Source organism: Eptatretus burgeri, chromosome 11 (genome assembly GCF_056783735.1).
Source record: "Eptatretus burgeri isolate ZD-2024b chromosome 11, Ebu_testis_v1, whole genome shotgun sequence".
Taxonomy (NCBI): Eukaryota; Metazoa; Chordata; class Myxini; order Myxiniformes; family Myxinidae; genus Eptatretus; species Eptatretus burgeri.
The window spans coordinates 10525742-10545914 of record NC_140971.1 but is presented as its reverse complement, the minus strand read 5'-3'; the positions used below and the strand labels follow the sequence as shown (position 1 = coordinate 10545914).

Sequence of the window (20173 nt, the reverse complement as noted above, 5' to 3'; positions counted from 1 at the left end):
CCCCTGATCTGTGCCTTTTCATAACTTTATCCTGGAGGTCTTTTGAAAGCTCCTTGGTGCTCATGGTTTAATCTTTGTGAAATGCACTACCCATCAGAGGAAACCTTCAGGAACAGCTGATTTTATTCTGAAACTAGAAGGGCACTCGGTAGAGCGCATACCTCTGCCAAGTAATGCCTGATCCACGAGAACATATCAAGCCCAATGCATTTTTGAAATGTCATGCTGTATATCGTTTTTGGCCCCACCTCTCAATAGTGAAGAATCACTTTGAAAATCACTTAAAAATAAAAATCTTCACCAAAACCTAATCAGTTTGTCGTCGTCACACACCCAACCTGCCCACCAAATTTCATCCGGATCAGTCCACAACTTTTTTGAGATATCCCGCACACTCAGATAGACAGACAAACAAACAGAGGGTAAAAACATAACCTCCTTCACCTTTCGCTGGTGCAGGTAATAATCAGAATCATTACAATTTATCACAGGTGGAGGCCAATTAACTTGGTGTGTGGTTTTGAAGGTGATTGGTTACTACCTGAGCTAATTTCCAATTGTTATTTCATTGGGTCTGGACACTTATGCAACCAAGATATCCTCGTTTTATATTTTTAATCAATTTTCTGAAGTTTGTGGAATTTATTTTTCACTCGGAAGTTGTGGGTTACAATGTGTAAATAAAGGTGGGAAAAGTCCGGTTTTTATGCAATTTTATTCCAGCCTACAAGGCAATAATAGGTGCAAATTTTGAAAGGGGGTGTACACTTTCTATAAGCAGTGTAGATATGTACGCACACAACAGCATTAGGTCGGTCACCGGGACCAGGCAAAGATAACGAGATCTGTCTGGCCCTGTGGAGTTACTTCCCTTGTATTCTTTCCAATCAGGAGACAAAACATAAATCTTTTGCCAAGATGCGATGCTACCACTTTATCGGGAAGTGTCGTTTTGAAGGAAATGGAAAATGGCGACTGGTTGGAATGAAATCTCGACATTTAACTTGTGATAAATGTCATATTGGTGGCTCCCTGAATCGAGAGCTGACACTCTATTATGCCATGAAGTCCAAAAAGATTCTGCACCAAGTGCTAATGCCTGAGAGCACACTGGCGGCATGTGTGTTCTGATGCGTGATAATATTCTTAAAAGTTTGCACATGCACACACACACACACACACACACACACACACACACACACACACACACACACACACACACACACACGGTGTACATGCTGCCCGATGATGTTGCTGACCTAAATGTTGAGTGTTGTATTTTCATGCAAATAACCCACAGGCTGTGCGTTAAATTGGTTCCAAAGATTCCAACTGTGGGGTATACTCGTGTGCGGGTTATCTGGTATTTCACCGTCCGGCACGTGACGTAACCACAAGGGGGGGACCAAGTGAAATTTTCAACAAGATACACAAAGAGGAGCATTCTGGAGAAATGACTGGTTTCCATGGTAACCGTTTCCCTCCATTTGGATACAAACGAGAAAAAAGAAAACCTGCAAATATCCACTATAACAGATATCATGTTCAACTACAAGGGCACTCAGTAGAGCGCATACCTCCGCCACGTAATTCCTGATCCACGTGAAGATATCAGGCCCAACACATTTTTGAAATATCAGACGTATATCAGACAAACAATCAAACAGACAGAGAGGGGTGAAAACATAACCTCCTTCACCTTCGGTGGCGGAGGTAATAATGTGTCCATTTCTCTGTTTTCTGACACAAGGAATCCATTGGACATCTTCCAGTGATGATTTAACGTGAATTTCATATATAATAATACCAAAGTCAAACTAAAATTCAAACCTTGTTATTTGATCAATCAAATAATTTATCAGTGTTTTACGAAAACACGCACCATACATTATAACATCATGTTTTCCGACACAACTCGAGTAATGGACATTTAAACAGACATAATAATACACTTGTGCTGCGAAGGACAAGTTTTTAAACGTTGTCAATTTTCCTGCACCACATTCCGAAGAAGCTCTTCAACTCCCATTGTCAATGCTCGGAAGTTGTGTACAAATCGTTTGCCTGTCAACGTGTGAGCAACCGACCCAAAAGCACCTTCGTGACATCTGACAGTCACGTGTCTGCCATCAGGTTTCTGACACACCCAATGAAGTCGATTTATAAGGTACATGCCTCCCATGTGTAGAATGAAGTTGTTGAATCGTACTGGGTATGCCGTCCATGTGACGCTCGCTGCTACTTTGTGAAGATATGCTCGTCTCATGTGAACATTATGGTCGTTTGTCCGACCGACTTCACAAGCTTATGTGCCTCCAGAATATCTGTGAACATTGTATCTGGATTAGATGGCTTCATATCGATCAAAGGTGTGTCGATGCATGTGGCTGCGAGTGTTATTGTGCGATCCTCGTCTCGATTCAAAAAGGTGTCAAATCCATTCCACTCTGGACAGGCCTTTTCACCTGCAACACCATTTGCGACAGAAAGGATGTCTTTCATATATGCCCTCTTGATACCAGACTGCAGCCTGGTGTTGTCTCAGTGGTTAGGGTGGCGGCTTGGGATCCTAAGGTCCTGAGTTCAAGCCCCGTCGGCCGCTGAATTAATACACCAGGGGGTTGACTCAGTCTGTCATCCTTCCGAGGTCGGCAAAATGAGTACCAGTTCCAGTGTGTGTACTGGTAGAGGGGCACTGCATCAGCGACGCAGTCGCGCTTCAAGAAATGATAGCTACCCCGGCACCTAAGCTGTATACGACCACACACGATACCAGACTGTGGCATAATAACGGTTGGCGTGTCCGTTCTGAGTCTGCGAGGTTGGTGGTTCAACCCCCAGCTGAGTCGTACCAAATTTTTTTTTTTTAAATGGTACGTGCTGCTTACTCACTTGACGCTCAGCATTTAAAAGGATAAGAGCACGGACAAACGATGCTGGGAAGGCAATGGCAAACCACCCAGCATAGCCCTTGCCAAGAAACTTCCTCGGCATATCTCTGCACTGGCACATCATCATCATCCACTTGTGTCATTTCATCTTTCTTGATGCGTCGTATTGTTTTTGGCAGCAGCGTTTCATCTCCCTCGTCGCACTTTTGTCAGAAGCATCACGAGTACACGCGTCGTTTGCAAGCCGTTCTGACTCTATATCCTCATCAATGTTGTCCACAGCAACTTGTGCCTGGCCTGTTCGTGCTCCTTCCTGTGACGTGTGCAGTTTAAGCCCTCTCGTTGCGACTCGTTTTGATGCAGTGGCCCTGGATTTGCGAAACCTCAAGACTTCATCATCTGAGCACACGACACCACGCTTGTGCAACTGTTTAATTATTTATTTCTCCTTTGTCAGTACATCGATTGTTCCTTGCACCGGGAGTTGGCGTTTTGCTGAGCAGACTTGTAATTATGTTGCAAATCGTCATCATTGGAAGCTCCCGTGTTGTGTTTTCGCGAAAGTTTACCGAGTTGATCCATCATGGTTTGTGACTTGTGTATTGTTTTGCCAAATCGGTGTTCGTTCGACGCTGGTGTTCGTCTTTACGGAGAGGCATGATCTCAGGGTTCTTTTTTCACATGATTCACCGCTCTTTTTTTTTTCATAGCTTGCTCCAAAATCGGGAACCATATTGAACTCGTCTTTCGCTTTTGTCATGAAACACGACTCGACATGCAAATACCCGTTGCTCTACGCTCGAATGAGATCCTCTGTGAAATGCGTTGACACTGGGGTCATGAACATTCTTCTCGTCATGACGGTGCCTCCATAACGTTGGTATAGTTTGTACATTTCTGATCAGTTTCCTACTTGTGGACCGATCAGCACGTTTGTCATACGCAGGATCTTTCATCGGTGGTGCATGAACGTCGGTCGCTCTCGACGCTGCACCGATTTGCGTGCTGTAGATTTGGCCTTGCAGTCGTTGGTGCGCGCAGGTCACTGACAGCTCCTTGTACTCTCACTAAAACTTTATTAGCCCGTTGGTCTCTGCACGCATGACAACCATCCAGTACATATTGCCGTCGTGAACGGTTTATGATGGCCAAGGTGAGCAGTTGCATCTGAGACTACTCACTTTCGATGATTCGCATTTTCCTTATCTGGTTCGTATCTGGATTACCACAAACCGAGCAGTGTCTCTTGAAATAAATAAATAAAATCATGAAGGTCACAGCGACGTTGAGGTTTTCTTTGAGGTCGTGCAGAATTGCAGCGACCTACCGACTTCTGTAATCTCTTCAAGTGTCTCTGAAGTGTATGTGGAAACGGTTTTTGTCTTCGTGCACCTGAAATTGGGATCATCGGAGAACTTCCTGTCAATGTCCACATGCAAGCCATCATCGCCATGTTTGCTTGCATCAATTGCTACTTGGTATCCGTGCTCATGTGCAAGCTGGTGTTGGATGACTGGGTTCACTGCCGGCACCAAGTTTGCTGAATACGCACTCCTTGTTACCCTCGCCGGAGGAGAGGGGATTGCATTTGGGTTTGGTTGTTTGTTTATCTGCACAGAACTTAAGGCCCGGTCACACCTTGACGTTTTAGCCAGCGATGGCAACGTATTAAAATGTACCTAAAACGCTGGCTTACGTTGAACTTTTGATATTTTTTTTAAAGATTCGGACGTATTCATAGCGACTTGGTCTTATGTATAACGCATTGGTAACGGACACAGAACGTTTCGTTGTGTTATAGATAACTTATACCAACGAATGCTGAACCTGTTGTCGGCCTACACAACCGATGCCCAACGATAGTCTAACTTAGGCATAGCGCGTTGCACGCATCGCCGACGATGTCGTGACGTAGCCTATTAAAAGGCTGACGCACAACGATTCAAATCATAACTGCCGTAGAAATGGAAGTGTCAACATCGCGGTCACACCTTGGCGATCTTGCCAGCGTATGCCGACCTAAGAAAAATGTGTCTAAAACGTTGGGGCACGTCAAATATGGTATGAGTAAGTTTGGTATACGTGAGTAGAACGCTAAAGTACGCTATCATACGTCGTAGTAAGTAGAGTACGTCAATAAATTTTAAACATGTTCAAAATTTTACGACGTACTTGGCGTATGACACATGTTCCGCATGCGATGGGGATAAGTTTTACACACGATATGCAGACGCTTACACACCTCCACGAAGGCTACTTATAAGCTACTCATAAGTCGAAACACGTCGCGGTAATGTCTTTTTTACGCGAAACTTATTTCTAACTTATGTTTGACGTGCTTTGAACCAATTCTTTATGTAGTCCCAACACACATCGACGTATGTAGACGTATTCCAATGACGTCTTCCGGTCGACAAAAAAAATAAATTAACGTGTTTCTAGCTTACAACTGCCATATAAAGACGTGTTCCCAGCGGTTTTGGGAATTGGTATATAAAAATGCTGCTCATAAAAGGGGAACCCAACAGTGTTTTCGAGTCCTTTTTGAGTCGATGTCCATGTCAGCAGGCACAGTATCAGTATCAGTATTAGTATTAGTAGTAGTTTGTTCATGTTGGCAGTAGTAGGTGAGTGTGAGGGGAGGGTGTGGGTTATGATGGATCGTCCTTGCGTTTAACGATTTAATGATTTAAATGATAAACTCAACGATTTAAATGGCTGCATCTCCACTATTGAAAGTAGACGCTTGCGCTCAACAATTGGATTTTTTTACACTCAACGACTTTTAAACGGTACCACTCAACTATTTTCATTGTTTACAATGAACGATTTAAATTGCTGTCACTCGCCTTTGTTTTTTGACGCTGGGTTTTGAAATTTGAAGCGTTTCTTCTGAACGTGTTAAAACGCTCAAACTCGACTATTTTAAATAGACGCTGCCGATGGACAATTGGAATCATAGCCAGGCTCGACATCGAAGTGTGAACATCCTCGTCATGCCGAAGAAAAGTTTGAAGAATGCTGAAAATAAGTGTCCTGGCCGTGGCCGTGGACGCTGACGCAAGGACGATCCATTATACCGACATCTTTCAGCCTATGAGTAACTTAAAAGTAACGTTGTCGATGTGTGGCAACGATCGCGTAACGTGCCAACAACACGTTAATCATAGGTTAGAAATAAGTTTTGGGTACGCTAAACATTACCTCGGCGTGTCTCAACTTATGATTAACTTACAAGTAGCATGTGTTGACGTCTGTCAACGATCGCAGACCGTGCATACAACTTGTGGCCAGCGTAGCGGAACGTGTGAGTCATACGCCGGCATACGTCGTGAAATTTCAAGCATGAAAACATTTGAGGACAACCAAAAAGTACAACGTTTAAAGCCAACGTACAACGACGTATGGCAGTGTTTTTCAGCATGCTCTCAATGTTATCAAAACTTACCCATAACGTATTCAACGTGTGCCAGCGTTTTAGAAAAAAAATTCAAAAATCTGCATACGTTGGCTAAAACGTCAAGGTGTGACCGGGCCTTTAGTTTTTTTTTCCGCAACCGCTTGTCGGATTGAGACAAAATTTTCACTACTGGAGCGGCTACTCGCATACGAATTTTATTTTGTTGTTATTGTTAATTATGATGTCATAGGTCACGTGGTGTGGCAACCAAATTAGGAAAATGGAAAAACTTTGGACCTCCATCTCTGAAACCACACCAAGGGAAAAAATTGAAACTTGCCACACGGCAAGTACTCTTCTTGGGGAATAATTTTTTGATGATGTCATAGGTGCCTTCATTGTGACGTCATAATTGCATGTCGAACCTAACATCTTATCAGTGTGAAAATTTTGGAGGGTCATCTCGGTATAAAATTGTTCACAGAAAATAATTGTTAATGGCATCGGTCATGTAATTCGGCAGCCATGTTTTTTTATTTTTATTTTTTAACCCTTCAAAGATCTTCTCTGAAGTGGCTGAACAGATCAAAGCGAAAGTTTGCGTGTATGACCGTCTATCTATGAGGAACAAAAAGTTCACTCGTATGATATCACGGGTCACGTGGTTGGGCAGCCATATTTGATTTACCCTAAAACCTACAAAAAAATCTTCTCCAGAACGGCTGGACTAAAGTACCAGATTCTGAAGTACCTCCACCCAAAATTTGGGACCTCTACATGCTCGGTTTGGTCGGCCGTGAAGGAATAACTTACAAACAAACACTTTAAAAATATTGTTATGGATTTGCTTGCCGGGTCAGGAGTGGCCTCTCGGACCCGCTTCCCAACCTTTGATTCTGAAGCCGACGGCTGCAGATAACTCTGCAGCATGACGGGTTGCTAAGCAACCACGGATACCGTCTGATGTCTAAATCTGGCAGGGTCCCCTCGCCCAAACCTCACGTTACTTTCCCAGTAACGGTAATTTAGTTATCCCAGTATGGGGAACCGTGCTCTCGACGCCCCACCCTTATTAATCAGGTACGGCCGAGCAGAACCATAAGTGGGACGTTGGCTAGCCATAGCAAATCATTCAGGTTCAACCTCCCATCTACTTATGATTTACTATGTCTAACCAATGGAGAAAACTGACAATCGAGCAAGTTTGGAAAATTTATAATGATTTAACAAAGGCACGTATTTACAAAGACGCAGTATCACAAAGAAGGATCTTAACCCCGAGCATGTAAGGATTTCCTTATACATTTGGCCTTACCACTAAAACACAACATAGGTACGCCTCATTCAACCTTGAAATTGAGAGACAGAGAGACACAGGCGTATTGTCTCCTTTCTTACCTGCACATGGTCCTATGTGGTTCCCAACGTGAGAGGGAGGAAGAGGAGGAGAAAGAGCATAGTGTGTGGATCAGCGTGTCGGGAGATGTGCTGGTGTTTGCAATGTGTGCATGAGAGGAAACTGTCAATGCCAGTCAGTAACCCCGCCCAGACTGGTCAAGGGGTAATCGTTGAAACTCTGTTCCCTGACGGGTCAAGACGTAACCGTTGATCCTTTTTTTTTTTGCATCTCAAGTAAACAAATTGGAAGCAGCGACAGAAGAGACAGATTGTTTAAGTCAGTGTGTTTGGCCGCTGCGTCCAGGGAACCTGTGCTGTTCGCCCACTCTGTCTCGTGCCACCAGCCTGCTCGTCTCCGCAGAGGTTCACCCTTGTAGAGGTTCGTCTTGTGTGCAGCTCATCTCGTACCATTCCCCAGACGCAAAGCAGCAGCTCCAATGCCTGGAAGACACCGATTTTTATTCCTCTTCGGTGAGGCGTGGCTTCTGGGAGTGAAGGTCACCGCAGCACCCTTTGACCTTCGCGTGCCGCTTTCTCATTGGCGCATGCCCAGACCTTCCCTTGGAGGCGATGCCCAGTTACACACTTGGTGCTTTGTTCAGCCATATAGCTTCCCTCACTGCAACACACCCAGTGATGAATGGCTCTTGGGGCGGTGATGGCAGTGCTGAAATTGCGCATTCTGGAAGACTCAGATTGTGTGTGTGTGTGTGTGTGTGTGTGTGTGTGTGTGTGTGTGTGTGTGTGTGTGTGTGTGTGTGTGTGTGTGTGTGTGTGTGTGTGTGTGTGTGTGTGTGTGTGTGTGTGCGTGCGCGCGCTGTCAGAAGGTGTGGGGGAGAAGAGGGGTTCAGAGGGGTTGGGGGAGAGATGAGAAAAAAGAAATGAAGAAAGAGATTTTAGAAAGGGAAGAATTACAAAGGGGATTCGCGCGCACACACACACACACACACACACACACACACACACACACACACACACACACACACACACACACACACACACACACACACACACACACACACACACACACACACACACACACACACACACACACACACACACACACACACACACACACACACACACACTGCATTTCCCTGTCCACTGATGTGAGGGGATGGGTAATTGAACGAAACAGAATTGCTTTGGAAATATCTAAATGAGGGATCCCTTATGTGTTGTGTGCGATACCCCAGGGTCTTTCCAGAACCACAACACTGTATGCAGATGATATCAGTTATAATTAATGAAATATGCACATTTTGGTTTTTCTCATTTACGTACAAAAGGAGGTTAACGGTCACCATAGAAACCAGCCATATCTGCAAAATTGTCTACGGTGCCAGTTTGGCATCCTTGAGTGTTTCTGCTCCGACTTGTTTTGAAAATGCAAACACCGAGAACAACCTCAATTGTGGGACCCTCAATGCAAGGTTGGACAAAAAAAAAAAATCCCACTTTGGCTTCCGAACGCCTGTGTACCTCTTATTGTGGCTTTTACAATGGCATGGTGATTCTGCCTGTCCAAGAATTTCACATTGTCTTTCAGTTGTGCATGGGTTTCGTGATTGTTATCAAATTCCATGATGTGTTATCTGTGCTGTACATTTTGTTTAGCAGGGGTATTTTCTGCTTCTTACCATTCCCAATCATGCATTGGCAGCCATATTGTTCAAATACCATCGAACTCCATGAAAATCTCGATCTCCATATAACATTGCTAATAAGCAGATCTTTTAAATGCTGTTTCCATGTTATAGCAGTGGTTACTTTACATCCAGGTGACTACCGTTGTGACTTCGTGGTTACCCGGATTAAAATTGCACGTGCCACAATAGCACACACACAATAATGAAGCCGCTGGATAATTTTGCTTTACGTCGTCGTGTGTTTTCTGTTTCCTCTGCAGTGCGTGTGTAGCAGTTTCCGAGCTGTGTTCAGTGTGCTGATGCAACTTCCCATCATACCTCACATCATAATAAATTCTATATTTATAATCCCCACTTCATATGAATAGTTGTTGGCTGAAATCCTTCACATTCTGCTGAACAGTCTCCTTGATCTGCATTCTTCTTCGTCGACATGCCAACACAAGGCTGTGGGATGGCATCATTGGCTGAGGGCATGGCTGTGCTGCTGAATTTGTAATTTCCCAGTTAGGGCAGGAATTTGTAATTTTTTTTTTCATGGTGCCAGCGAGAGCTCGCCTCCTCTTCAAGAAGGACACCGTGGGATCTTTAGCGTCCACCAACAAATGCTGGCAGACGGGATTCCCATTTAACGTTCATCCAAGAGACGGCACACACATTGTTGAAACAACGAGATGTCATTTTATCGCTGTGCTGTGCTATCAAACCCAAGCTCGACAGCTTCGAGGTCATGTATGTACCTCTCAGCCATCCTGTCAGCCCTATATCTGTATTAAAAAAACTAGTACGTGACCATCCGTGCAAGAAAAAAAATTCAAACCGCTAGCCAGAAACAACAACCGCACAGGCCGTTCCTTCGCTCTTGCGTGGCCGTACGTGTGTGCCCGTTCTTGCGTGGCCATACGTGTAACCCCCCCCCCAAAAAAATTCAAACCGCGAGCCACAAACAACCACACACAGGCCGTTCCTTCGCTCTCGTAAACGATGACTGGATTGGGGCATTGTGTTTATCTATAAATGCACATAAGAAATCGAGAAATTATTAGAATACATTAAGTCATCACCATCTGGAAGTGGTGCGTGCCCGCACGGAATGTTCATATGCATTCCACGAATTATCGCTTTCATTGAAGAAACAACTGCTGTGATACTTACACACACAGTTAATTAAAATCCAAATTAAAATCAAGTTTACCTCCCTGGTTTGCTTGCCATGACATTCTCTGCCATTGACCATTGCCACTCCTACGCCACGGTAACTAAAGCACCAATCCCCATCATAACCGGCAAGGCACGTGACGTCATCGTCGGCCGGCCGCACACCGGCCTTCGCAGCCACGCCTACGCAGCAACGTGTCCTGTGATTGGTAACTAAATGGCGTATCGGCCATGCCTACGCAGCAACGTGTCCTGTCATTGGTTGGTAAATAAATGGCCATAACTTGGGAAGCACTTGTCTGATTAATATCAAACCTTGAAAAGGCACATACTCGGGTCCCCAGCAATATAGCTGGCAAGTTTCGATTAGATCGGACCAGTGGTTGTCGAGAAACAGCAGTCACACACACACACACACACACACACACACATTGCTGGAATTATAGATAGATACTAGCAAAGTACCCGCCCATGGGCGGGTACAGTTATCTGTTGAGTGGCGTGGGTCCCGTCTCGATCGGATGAAATTGAGAAATTGACGTTATCCGGTGACCTTGACCCCGTGACTTTGACCTTGACCTTGATCCCCTTATGGCCGTTCCCAAGGATCACAGATGCCAAGTTTCACCTCATTCTATCCAACAGTTTGGCCGTCTATAAAGGACAAACAAACATGAAAAATTGACGTTTTAGTCAATTTATGACCTCATAACTTGAAAACCGGAAGTCGGAAGTGAATGTCATCAATCAACTTTGTCACTTAATTTTGATTATCTGTCGAATGGCGTTGGTCCCGTCTCGATCGGATGAAATTGAGAAATTGAAGTTACCCGGTGACCTTGACCCCTTGACCCCGTGACCTTTGATCTTGAACTTGACCCCCCCCCCCCCCCATGTCCGTTCTCATGTCCCAAGGATCACTCATGCCAAGTTTCATCTCATTCCATCCAACGGTTCGGCCGCCTATAAAGGACGAACAAACACACATACATACAAACATTTTCTATTTTTCAGTATCGTAGATATATTGATGTGTATCAATGCACGTAATTGTGCTGACTTGATGAATCCTCACATACACTGAGAACCAGTCTTGTCTTGTTTAATATTCTTGTCAACTTTTGCCTTCATCTTTTTTTATTTTATTTTTTTGCCTCTTCCTCCTTTTATTTATTTATTTATTTATTTGAATTGTTCCAGTGTGCAGAGCTTGATCTTGGATGGGAACCATTTGACCTGCTTGCCACAGCAGCTGAGTTCGCTGCAGGCACTTTCCTACATCGGACTATCTTTCAACTCACTTCGGAGTTTCCCCGCTATCTGCACTCGCCTCCCAGCAATCACCAGGCTCTGCCTCGCAGGAAATCTGCTCCCTGCATTGCCACTTGCCTGCCTTGCAAAACTCCCACTCCTCAAGCATGTGGAGCTGCGGTATTTGGCCAAAAATAGCAAACACACAAAATATGCAGCTTCAGTCGTGAAGTCCAACGGATCGATTTAATTGCTTCTCTATTCCAGCTGTACTATTTTTCTCAAAAAACGAACTTGTTTTATTTGTAAATATGCCAATGGTTCTGCGTATTATTTTGTTATTCAATTTACTCGGTCAAAATTGGCCTTTTTAAAACCTCACAAATGACGGTTTTTTTTTTCTTTCTCCCTGCAGCATGAATCATTTGTCGTCATTGGAGTCGTGCAATCCCATGAACCTTGCCCACGTGACCCAGTTAGACCTGCGAGAGGGGCAGCTTTCTGGTGACTTGGATCTGCTGTGTATGGTTAGCCTGGAGACCTTACGATGTGACCGTAATCGTCTAACGTCTCTTTCTCTGGCTGGTCAAACTCTACGCACGCTTCAAGCTTCTGGAAACCGTGAGTCCTCCACATGTCCTCATACAAAGGGAAAATAATAATCTAAAAGTCACCATCAAACTAACGATTGTTTGGTCTTCAAAGAAAAGAAAAACTCGGACATGTTATCTTTGAAGACACCGAGTCAGAAGACTTTGTAATATCGAAGAGTCTGTTTCCCGTGTGTTTTGGCTTGGGTGCAAGCTTTCTAATTTTCAGTCGCATTTCTATCCATCCATTGGGACCACACTCTATGCAGAGCGTTGGTGCTGCCTAAGCAGTCTTCTTGGCTATTGGACACAATCCTGGACGGGTCACCACTCCGATACAGTATACCAGTAAGCTGGCACTCATTTTGCCGACCTCGGAAGGATGACAGGCAGAGTCAACCCCACCTGGTGTTAATTCAAGAGCTGAGTGGGATTTGAACTCAGGACCCTCAGATCCCAAGCCCACTACCCTAGCCATTAAGCCAACACCAGACATTCAGTCGCATTTAATTGTCCTCAACGAGACTGAATCACATGATGTAGCTTGAGGCGTGTAGCTCTAATGTAGTGAGAGTGAGCTCAACATTTGGTGAAGAGGATCTGATTACAAAAGACTGGCAATAAAAATGTTGTCTTGTACAATTGCTTTGCTGGCATTCAACCATACATTGTAGCCAATAGCATAACTCTCTCAGGCCATGGAGTTGGGAGCACGAACCACGGGTGACAAGAACGAGCCTCACAGACTGGTAACTTTATCACTAAAAAAACATGAATATGATTATCATTGCAAATTTATTTGAATATTTATTTATGCCTCCACAGCTGAAGGTGCATTGTTTTTGGGTTGTTCGTGCGTGCGTAGCAAATTTTCGTTAGAGCGATAACTTGTGAACCACTGAAGGGATAACTTGTCAACCAAACTTTGTACTCGTACAAGTGTAATCTACAATAAAAAATTGAACTGATTGGATTTGGAGTTCAAACTGGACACTCCCCATATGTTGGCATCCGTGGAGAGCAGGGAATTCCTCTTTGGGAAATGCCCCGCTGGATACAGTGAGAAAAGCGGCACCATTGTTGACGTCGCTGGAACACAGAGTACCCTGGGAAGTGACAACACCACCCCGAAGCTCATTATATTAGCTGTTTGTCTCGTCAAACAGTACTGTGTTGTCTCGTGTATTTTTTGTATGTCCATGTTTATGTGGTGGCAGCTCCACTATGAGCCTTTGAGCCTGTAAAAATAAATAAAATTAAATTAATAATTAAAAAAAAATGAGGTGAAAAGTCTATCTGGTCATGTGACCTTGAATTGAAAATCTTTGTCAACACAATAACTTGTGAACCACAGAAGGGATTTCAACCAAACTTGGCAGAAGTATGACTTGTGATAAAGATGTACTGATTCAAATTTGGGATCAATAGGTCAAAGGTCATGTGTCCTCAAATCATTAGTTCAAGTTAGAAACTTTTTCTCTCCTCTCTCCTCTCTCCTCTCTCCCTTTTTCTTCCTCTTTTCTCTCTCTCTTTAAAAGTTGGTTGCAGGCAGAGGCATGTCCATTCATGTGTTCGCATCAATTTCCAGTTTATACTATAATTCTCGATTTAATTTTTGCTTTTCATTGATTTTTTTGGGGGTTTTTTTCTGAATAATTTTCAATCAGCTCTGTCCAAGTTTGTGATGCGATATCGGAACCTGCTCAAAATTCAAGCGAGTAAGGATACAGACTATTTACCTGACTGGCAATTCACATGCAGGCTTGTATACATACAGCACCTTTTAAGGTATCAAATGGGAAGTACCTGAAACACTAGTTGTCAAACAGTTGCAAAAACAGTCAAACCCTCTCGGAACAACGCCGGAGCTAGTCACGGGTGGGGGTTTAACTTCACCACGATCGTGCCAATTGCCCACCCGCGCAGGATAGGGTTGCTCGCCAAATTCGATCTACCGAAGTACCTGCGCGAATGGTCGACTGGGCGATCGTACCACGCCACAGGCCGACTCCGGACACGAACCGCTTAAGCGGTCCGTTCCTTGCTACAGTGATAACCGAGCGGTGTTATCCTCGGCCTTGACGGTTCCAATTAATTACCGGGATGTTGAACCCACTACGACCCCCTTACGTGATGCAAGATGGAGGGTCAATAAAAAAGGAAAAGAGACGAAGCAGAGCGGGAACAGTTCAACAAGCAAGCATTTTTATTCACACACACACACACACACACACACACACACACACACACACACACACACACACACACACACACACACACACACACACACACACACACACACACAGACAAGCACGGATCCACAGCCATACAGTCAAAATGCACATAAAAAAGCAAAGGAAGAGTTAAAACCGAATACGCGTACACATGGCAACACTTAAACAGTTCTACTTGACGGACGGCGCCAACATACATTTACACAAAAGTAAAGGAAAAAGAAAGGAAGTCGCGACTTCCCTTTTTGTGGCTGGTGAGTCCCTCTCCCACGACTGTCAGCGTGGTCGCGCCTGGCCCCGACCTCTCTCCGGCACTCCCCGTCCGGGCGCGCAGGTCCACCTCACAACTGGCGCTGCCGCGTCTCCCGTCCGTGCCTTCTTGACAGGGCCGCTTGCCAAGCCGCGGGCGCAGGACCTCTTCCCTCGACAAGACAAGCAGACCGGAAGCCTCGAAAACCAGACTCTCGAACCAACCCTCGACCAACCGACCCAAGTTCCGTCCTGTCCGCCTTTTGTAGCGCGGGGCTCCGCCCTTCGCTCCGCCCCGTTTTCGGCTCCACCTTCCTTCGAGAAGGTTCCCGAAAAGGGGCGTTCCCTCACGCTCTCCCTCCACCCCGCCCCGTGTGGGGGTTGGGGGCGTCAGTTTTTGGCTCTGGGCCAGAGAATTATTCCCCCAAAAAGAGGCCCCCACCTTTTCTCACCTATAACCCCTGGCTCGGATCGTACCTCCACCACACCGAGCGCAGAGAACTCAAACGGGAGAAACAGGCGGGAAAAGCCCACCGAGCATCCTTGTTGGTTTTTGTTTGTTCCTCCGCGGAGATCGTAACCTCACGGGGCCTGTTGAATGGCGAGTAGCGAAGATGTGGTAGCGTAGATGGTGGAGATGGCGTGGTTGTAGTGTGGTTGGTGCTGTGGTGGGGATGGCGTGGTTGTTGAGATGCTGTTTGTTTGAAATAAAAGATAGAGAAAGAAAAACTACTAACTCAAAGCGTCGCAGTCCGGATGGATCACATAAGTTCCCTCTATACAACGGGTTTGGGCTAACTCCACATGTACCTATGGAGATATCTCACCTGAGGGCCTTTATGGTGTAATGCGAATTTCCACAGCCGTAACAATACATACACATATGTATATATATATATATATATATATATATATATATATATATATATATATATATATATATATATATATATTTCGATATACAAGCTTAGATCCTCTCTTTAAAATAGACTCAAGTATGCGCTGCTGCAGCTGTCCGTGCAGGAGCGAAGCTGTATGCATGCGGTCATGGGGTTTCAATGCTATGATGTATTTATTGGGTCAGAAGGGCCATATTTTGGTTTGTTATTACTAGAAGCACCCGCTCCCTACGGGAGCCGTCAAGGGGGTCATGTTATTATATTTATCCCTATTTTACTCCAAGGGGTCCCAGGATTACACACCCCAAAAATGGTTGCGATCGGTTCAGCTGTTTTTGCGGTACCTGGGAACAGACGGTGAATTATAGTAAGATGCCCGACCTCAAACTCACCTCCTGGTTGGTGAGGCAGTAAAGGAGAAGTAATGTTGTCATGTGGCAGATGGACATTACTTCTCACAGGTCAAGCAGTTATGGCTGTTATGGGATGTCAACTGTGCTTTACTGCTTTAAAGCCCAGTCACACCTTGACGTTTTAGCCAGCTTATGCCGATTTTTGGAAAATTTGTCAAACGCTGGTACACGTCGAATATGTTATGGGTAAATTTTGATAACATTGAGAGCACGCTGAAAAACACTGCCATACGTCGTTGTACGCTGGCTTTAAAAGTTGTACTTTTCGGTTGTCCTCAAATTTTCCATGCTTGAAATTTTAAGACATGCCAGCGTATGACTCACACGTTCCGCATAACGCTGGCCATAAGTTGTAGGCACGTCATGCGATCGTTGACACACGTCGACACACGTTACTTGTAAGTTACTCATAAGTCGAAACACGTCGAGGTAATGTTTAGCGTACCCGAAACTTATTTCTAACCGATGAGTAACGTGTTGTACTCACGTTACGCGATCGGTGACACACATCGACACACGTTACTTGCAAGGTGCTCATAAGTCGAAACACGTCGAGGTAATGTTTAGCGTACCCGAAACTTATTTCTAACCGATGAGTAACGTGTTGTACTCACGTTACGCGATCGGTGACACACATCGACACACGTTACTTGTAAGGTGCTCATAAGTCGAAACACGTCGAGGTAATGTTTAGCGTACCCGAAACTTATTTCTAACCGATGAGTAACGTGTTGTACTCACGTTACGCGATCGGTGACACACATCGACACACGTTACTTGTAAGGTGCTCATAAGTCGAAACACGTCAAGGTAATGGTTAGCGTCAGTGTTCCAGACTCCCTGTTTTTTTTGTTTTTTTTTTAGTTTTATTTTTTCTTCCTTCCTTCGGCATGATGGTGATTTTGACACTTCGATTTCGAGTGCGGTTATAATATAATATAATTAATAGGTTGCCGCTCAACAATTTAAATCATAACTGCACTGTACACTGAACACCGTCATACCGAAGAAAAAAAAAACCGGGAGTCTGGAACACTGACGCTAACCATTACCTTGACGTGTTTTGACTTATGGGCACCTTACAAGTAACGTGTGTCGATGTGTGTCACCGATCGCATATCGTGTGTACAACTTATTCCCATCGCATGCGGAGCGTGTGTCATACGGCAAGTACGTCGTAAAATTTTCAACATGTTCAAAATTACAAGACGTACTCCACTTACTACGACGTATGATAGCGTACTTTAGCGTTCTATTCACGCATACCAAACTTACCCATACCGTATTCGACGTGGGCCAGCGTTTTAGACGCATTTTTCAGAGGTTGGCATTCGCTGGCAAGATCGCCAAGGTGTGACTGCGATGTTGACACTTCCATTTCTGCGGCGGTTATGATTTGAATCGTTGTGCGGCAGCCTTTTCATAACCTACGCCACGTCATCGTCGGCGATGCGTGCAGCACGCTATGCATAAGTTAGACTATCGTTGGGCATAGGTTGTGAAGGCCGACAACAGGTTAAGCATTCGTTGGTATAAGTTATCTATAACAACGAAACGTTCTGTGTCCGTTACTAATACGTTATGCATAAGACCAAGTCGTTATGAATATGTCCGAATCTTTAAAAAAAACATCAAAAGTTCAACGCAAGCCAGCGTTTTACATACATTTTAATACGTTGCCATTGCTGGCTAAAACGTCAAGGTGTGACTGGGCCTTTACTAAGCTTGGAGGTATTAACAGTGTGTGTATATTTTTCAATAAACATTGATATATACAAGCCGGTAGGCGGACATGGGTAGTCGACTACCTAATAGAACCTGACGCGATGGGCCCGTTCGATGGGGAATGACCTGAGGATTAAGCACAAGAAAATTCATGATTCTAGCTTCAAGGGTTAATCCTGCAGATTGTTTTTTCGTTAAAATACCCCCACATTTAGAGGTTTTTCGGCCGTTGCTAGGCAACAGAGGGGTCCATAGCAACGGTTCTTTCTCACACATAACTAGGACATACAGTAGATGCCGCTTTATAAATCCACCATGGGACCACGCCGTTTGGATTTATTAACCGGCTGGATTTATTAAGCGGAGAACCTATTTTCAGCCACCTACTGGATAGATAAGACAAAAAGCGAATGTCGGTAAACACTGCTTTATGCTATAATAACATTGATTTATCAAACGGTGACAAGGGTTTTGTTCAAAAGAATCTCTCCAAGGTTGCTTGCTTGGGAAGGAAGGTTTTGCGCAAATGTTCCTTTATTGAATCCGTCACGTGGCAGAAATCGGGATGGGCAAAACCTGAGAGCTGCAGTCCCCTTTCCAATTTGGCGAGTGCAGTCCGCATCTCTGCCACTGTTGGCATCGGCTCGGGTTCGTCGTCGCTTTCTTCTTCCACTTCTTCAGCTATGGGCTCGGTGGCTTCGAGAATCTGACCGACGAGCTGGTCGGTCATTTCCTCTTCCGTAATTTCGCCTGTTGTCTCAATGTCGCCATCGATGGTGATCAATTGATTGAACACTTCGGCTGTGAGCCCGGGTGGTGGCGAGGGCAGTGGCTCCATTTCTGGCATTGGGTCTGGTTCTCCCAACCCAACTCGTGACTCTTAAAGTACAAAAATGCTGAGAGATCGAATTCAACCAACCGGCGCAAGCTATAAATGCATACATGCTTCACCCGCTGTGACGACCGAAAAGTTAAAGCAGAGAGTGAGCTGGAAATCATTGCAGAAGGCTGTCGTCAATGGGATTTCCACTGTGACGCTGCGCGTTAGGATTTTCCAGTTCTCCTATCGTTAAACACACACCCCTACAGCAGCGCATACTACATCAAGCTTAGGTTGAGACTGCTCACGTGCCAAGCAGGTGGATTTATTAAACGGCAGGTGGATTTATTATCCGGCGGATTTCTCGATGTAAAATTCCGTTACAACTCATTTTGGTCACAATAAGCGGCTGGATTTTATAACCCTGGATTTATAAAGCGGCGTCTACTGTACCATGAACCTACCATACCAGTTTCATGTATATCTGACTCATAGTCTCTGAGATATGACGAACTTCGTTTTTTATTGTTTTCAACCACGGTTCATTCAAAGTCTATCTTCTCCGACAGTTTTCATAGGATCCAGCTGGAAATTTTTGACAATGTGGCTGAATGTACTGCCCACAGTCGGTCGTGGTCCGATTTTTGATTTTCGAAAAAATAATTTTTTTTATGATTTTTCAAAAATTTCAAAGTCCCGTTGCTAACAAATCGCCCCAAAGGGGCATTAGCAACCAGTACCTATGCGGCGCAACGAGGTCATAAACTGGTCCTACCACCCAAATTTCATCAAAATCGAACAACTGCAAGGGGGTCAAAACCCCCCGACAAACACACACACATGGACAGACCGACACCACGACCAACAAATAAGGGTAGATCAAAAAAAAAATTTTTCATCGAAAAAAAAAAATTTTCAAAATTTTTATTTCCGACTCGATCGACTACCCAATATATATATATATATATATATATATATATATATATATATATATATATATATATATATATATATATATATATATATATATATATATATATATATGCCTGGTGTTGGCTTAATGGTGAGGGTGGTGGGCTTGGGATTCGAAGGTCCTGAATTCAAATCCTGCTTTGCCGTTGAATTGATACCAGGTGTGGTTGAGTGAGCCCATCATCCTTCCGAAGTTGGCAAAACGAGTACCATCTTGCTGGTATGATCGAGATATTCGAGTATCCTGTGTCGACGTTGCGACCCGTCCATGATTGTGCCTTATAGCTCAGGAGACTGCTTCGGCAGCACCAACGCTCTGTAGAGTAAAGTCCCGATGGATTGATGGATAATATATATATATATATATATATATATATATATATATATATATATATATATATATATATATATATATATATATATATATATATATATTGTTGCGGATTTCGCGCCCGCCGGCGTGCTGACGGCCACGTAACTCGAATCGCGGCACGTCGCCCACCGGACGGACAATCCAGTCGTGA

The 20173-nt window shown here is 44.4% G+C and overlaps 1 protein-coding gene across 2 annotated transcripts in view; it reads left to right on the top strand.

Annotated features, from left to right (window-relative positions):
* Window positions 1-20173, top strand: part of PHLPP2 (PH domain and leucine rich repeat protein phosphatase 2) — a 106386-nt gene that overhangs the window by 34497 nt on the left and 51716 nt on the right. For both annotated transcript variants that reach the window (XM_085845182.1, XM_085845181.1), the window contains exons 6-7: window positions 11697-11927; window positions 12163-12368. In XM_085845182.1, the coding sequence (XP_085701308.1) occupies window positions 11697-11927; window positions 12163-12368 (437 nt within the window). The remainder of the gene's footprint in view (window positions 1-11696; window positions 11928-12162; window positions 12369-20173) is intronic.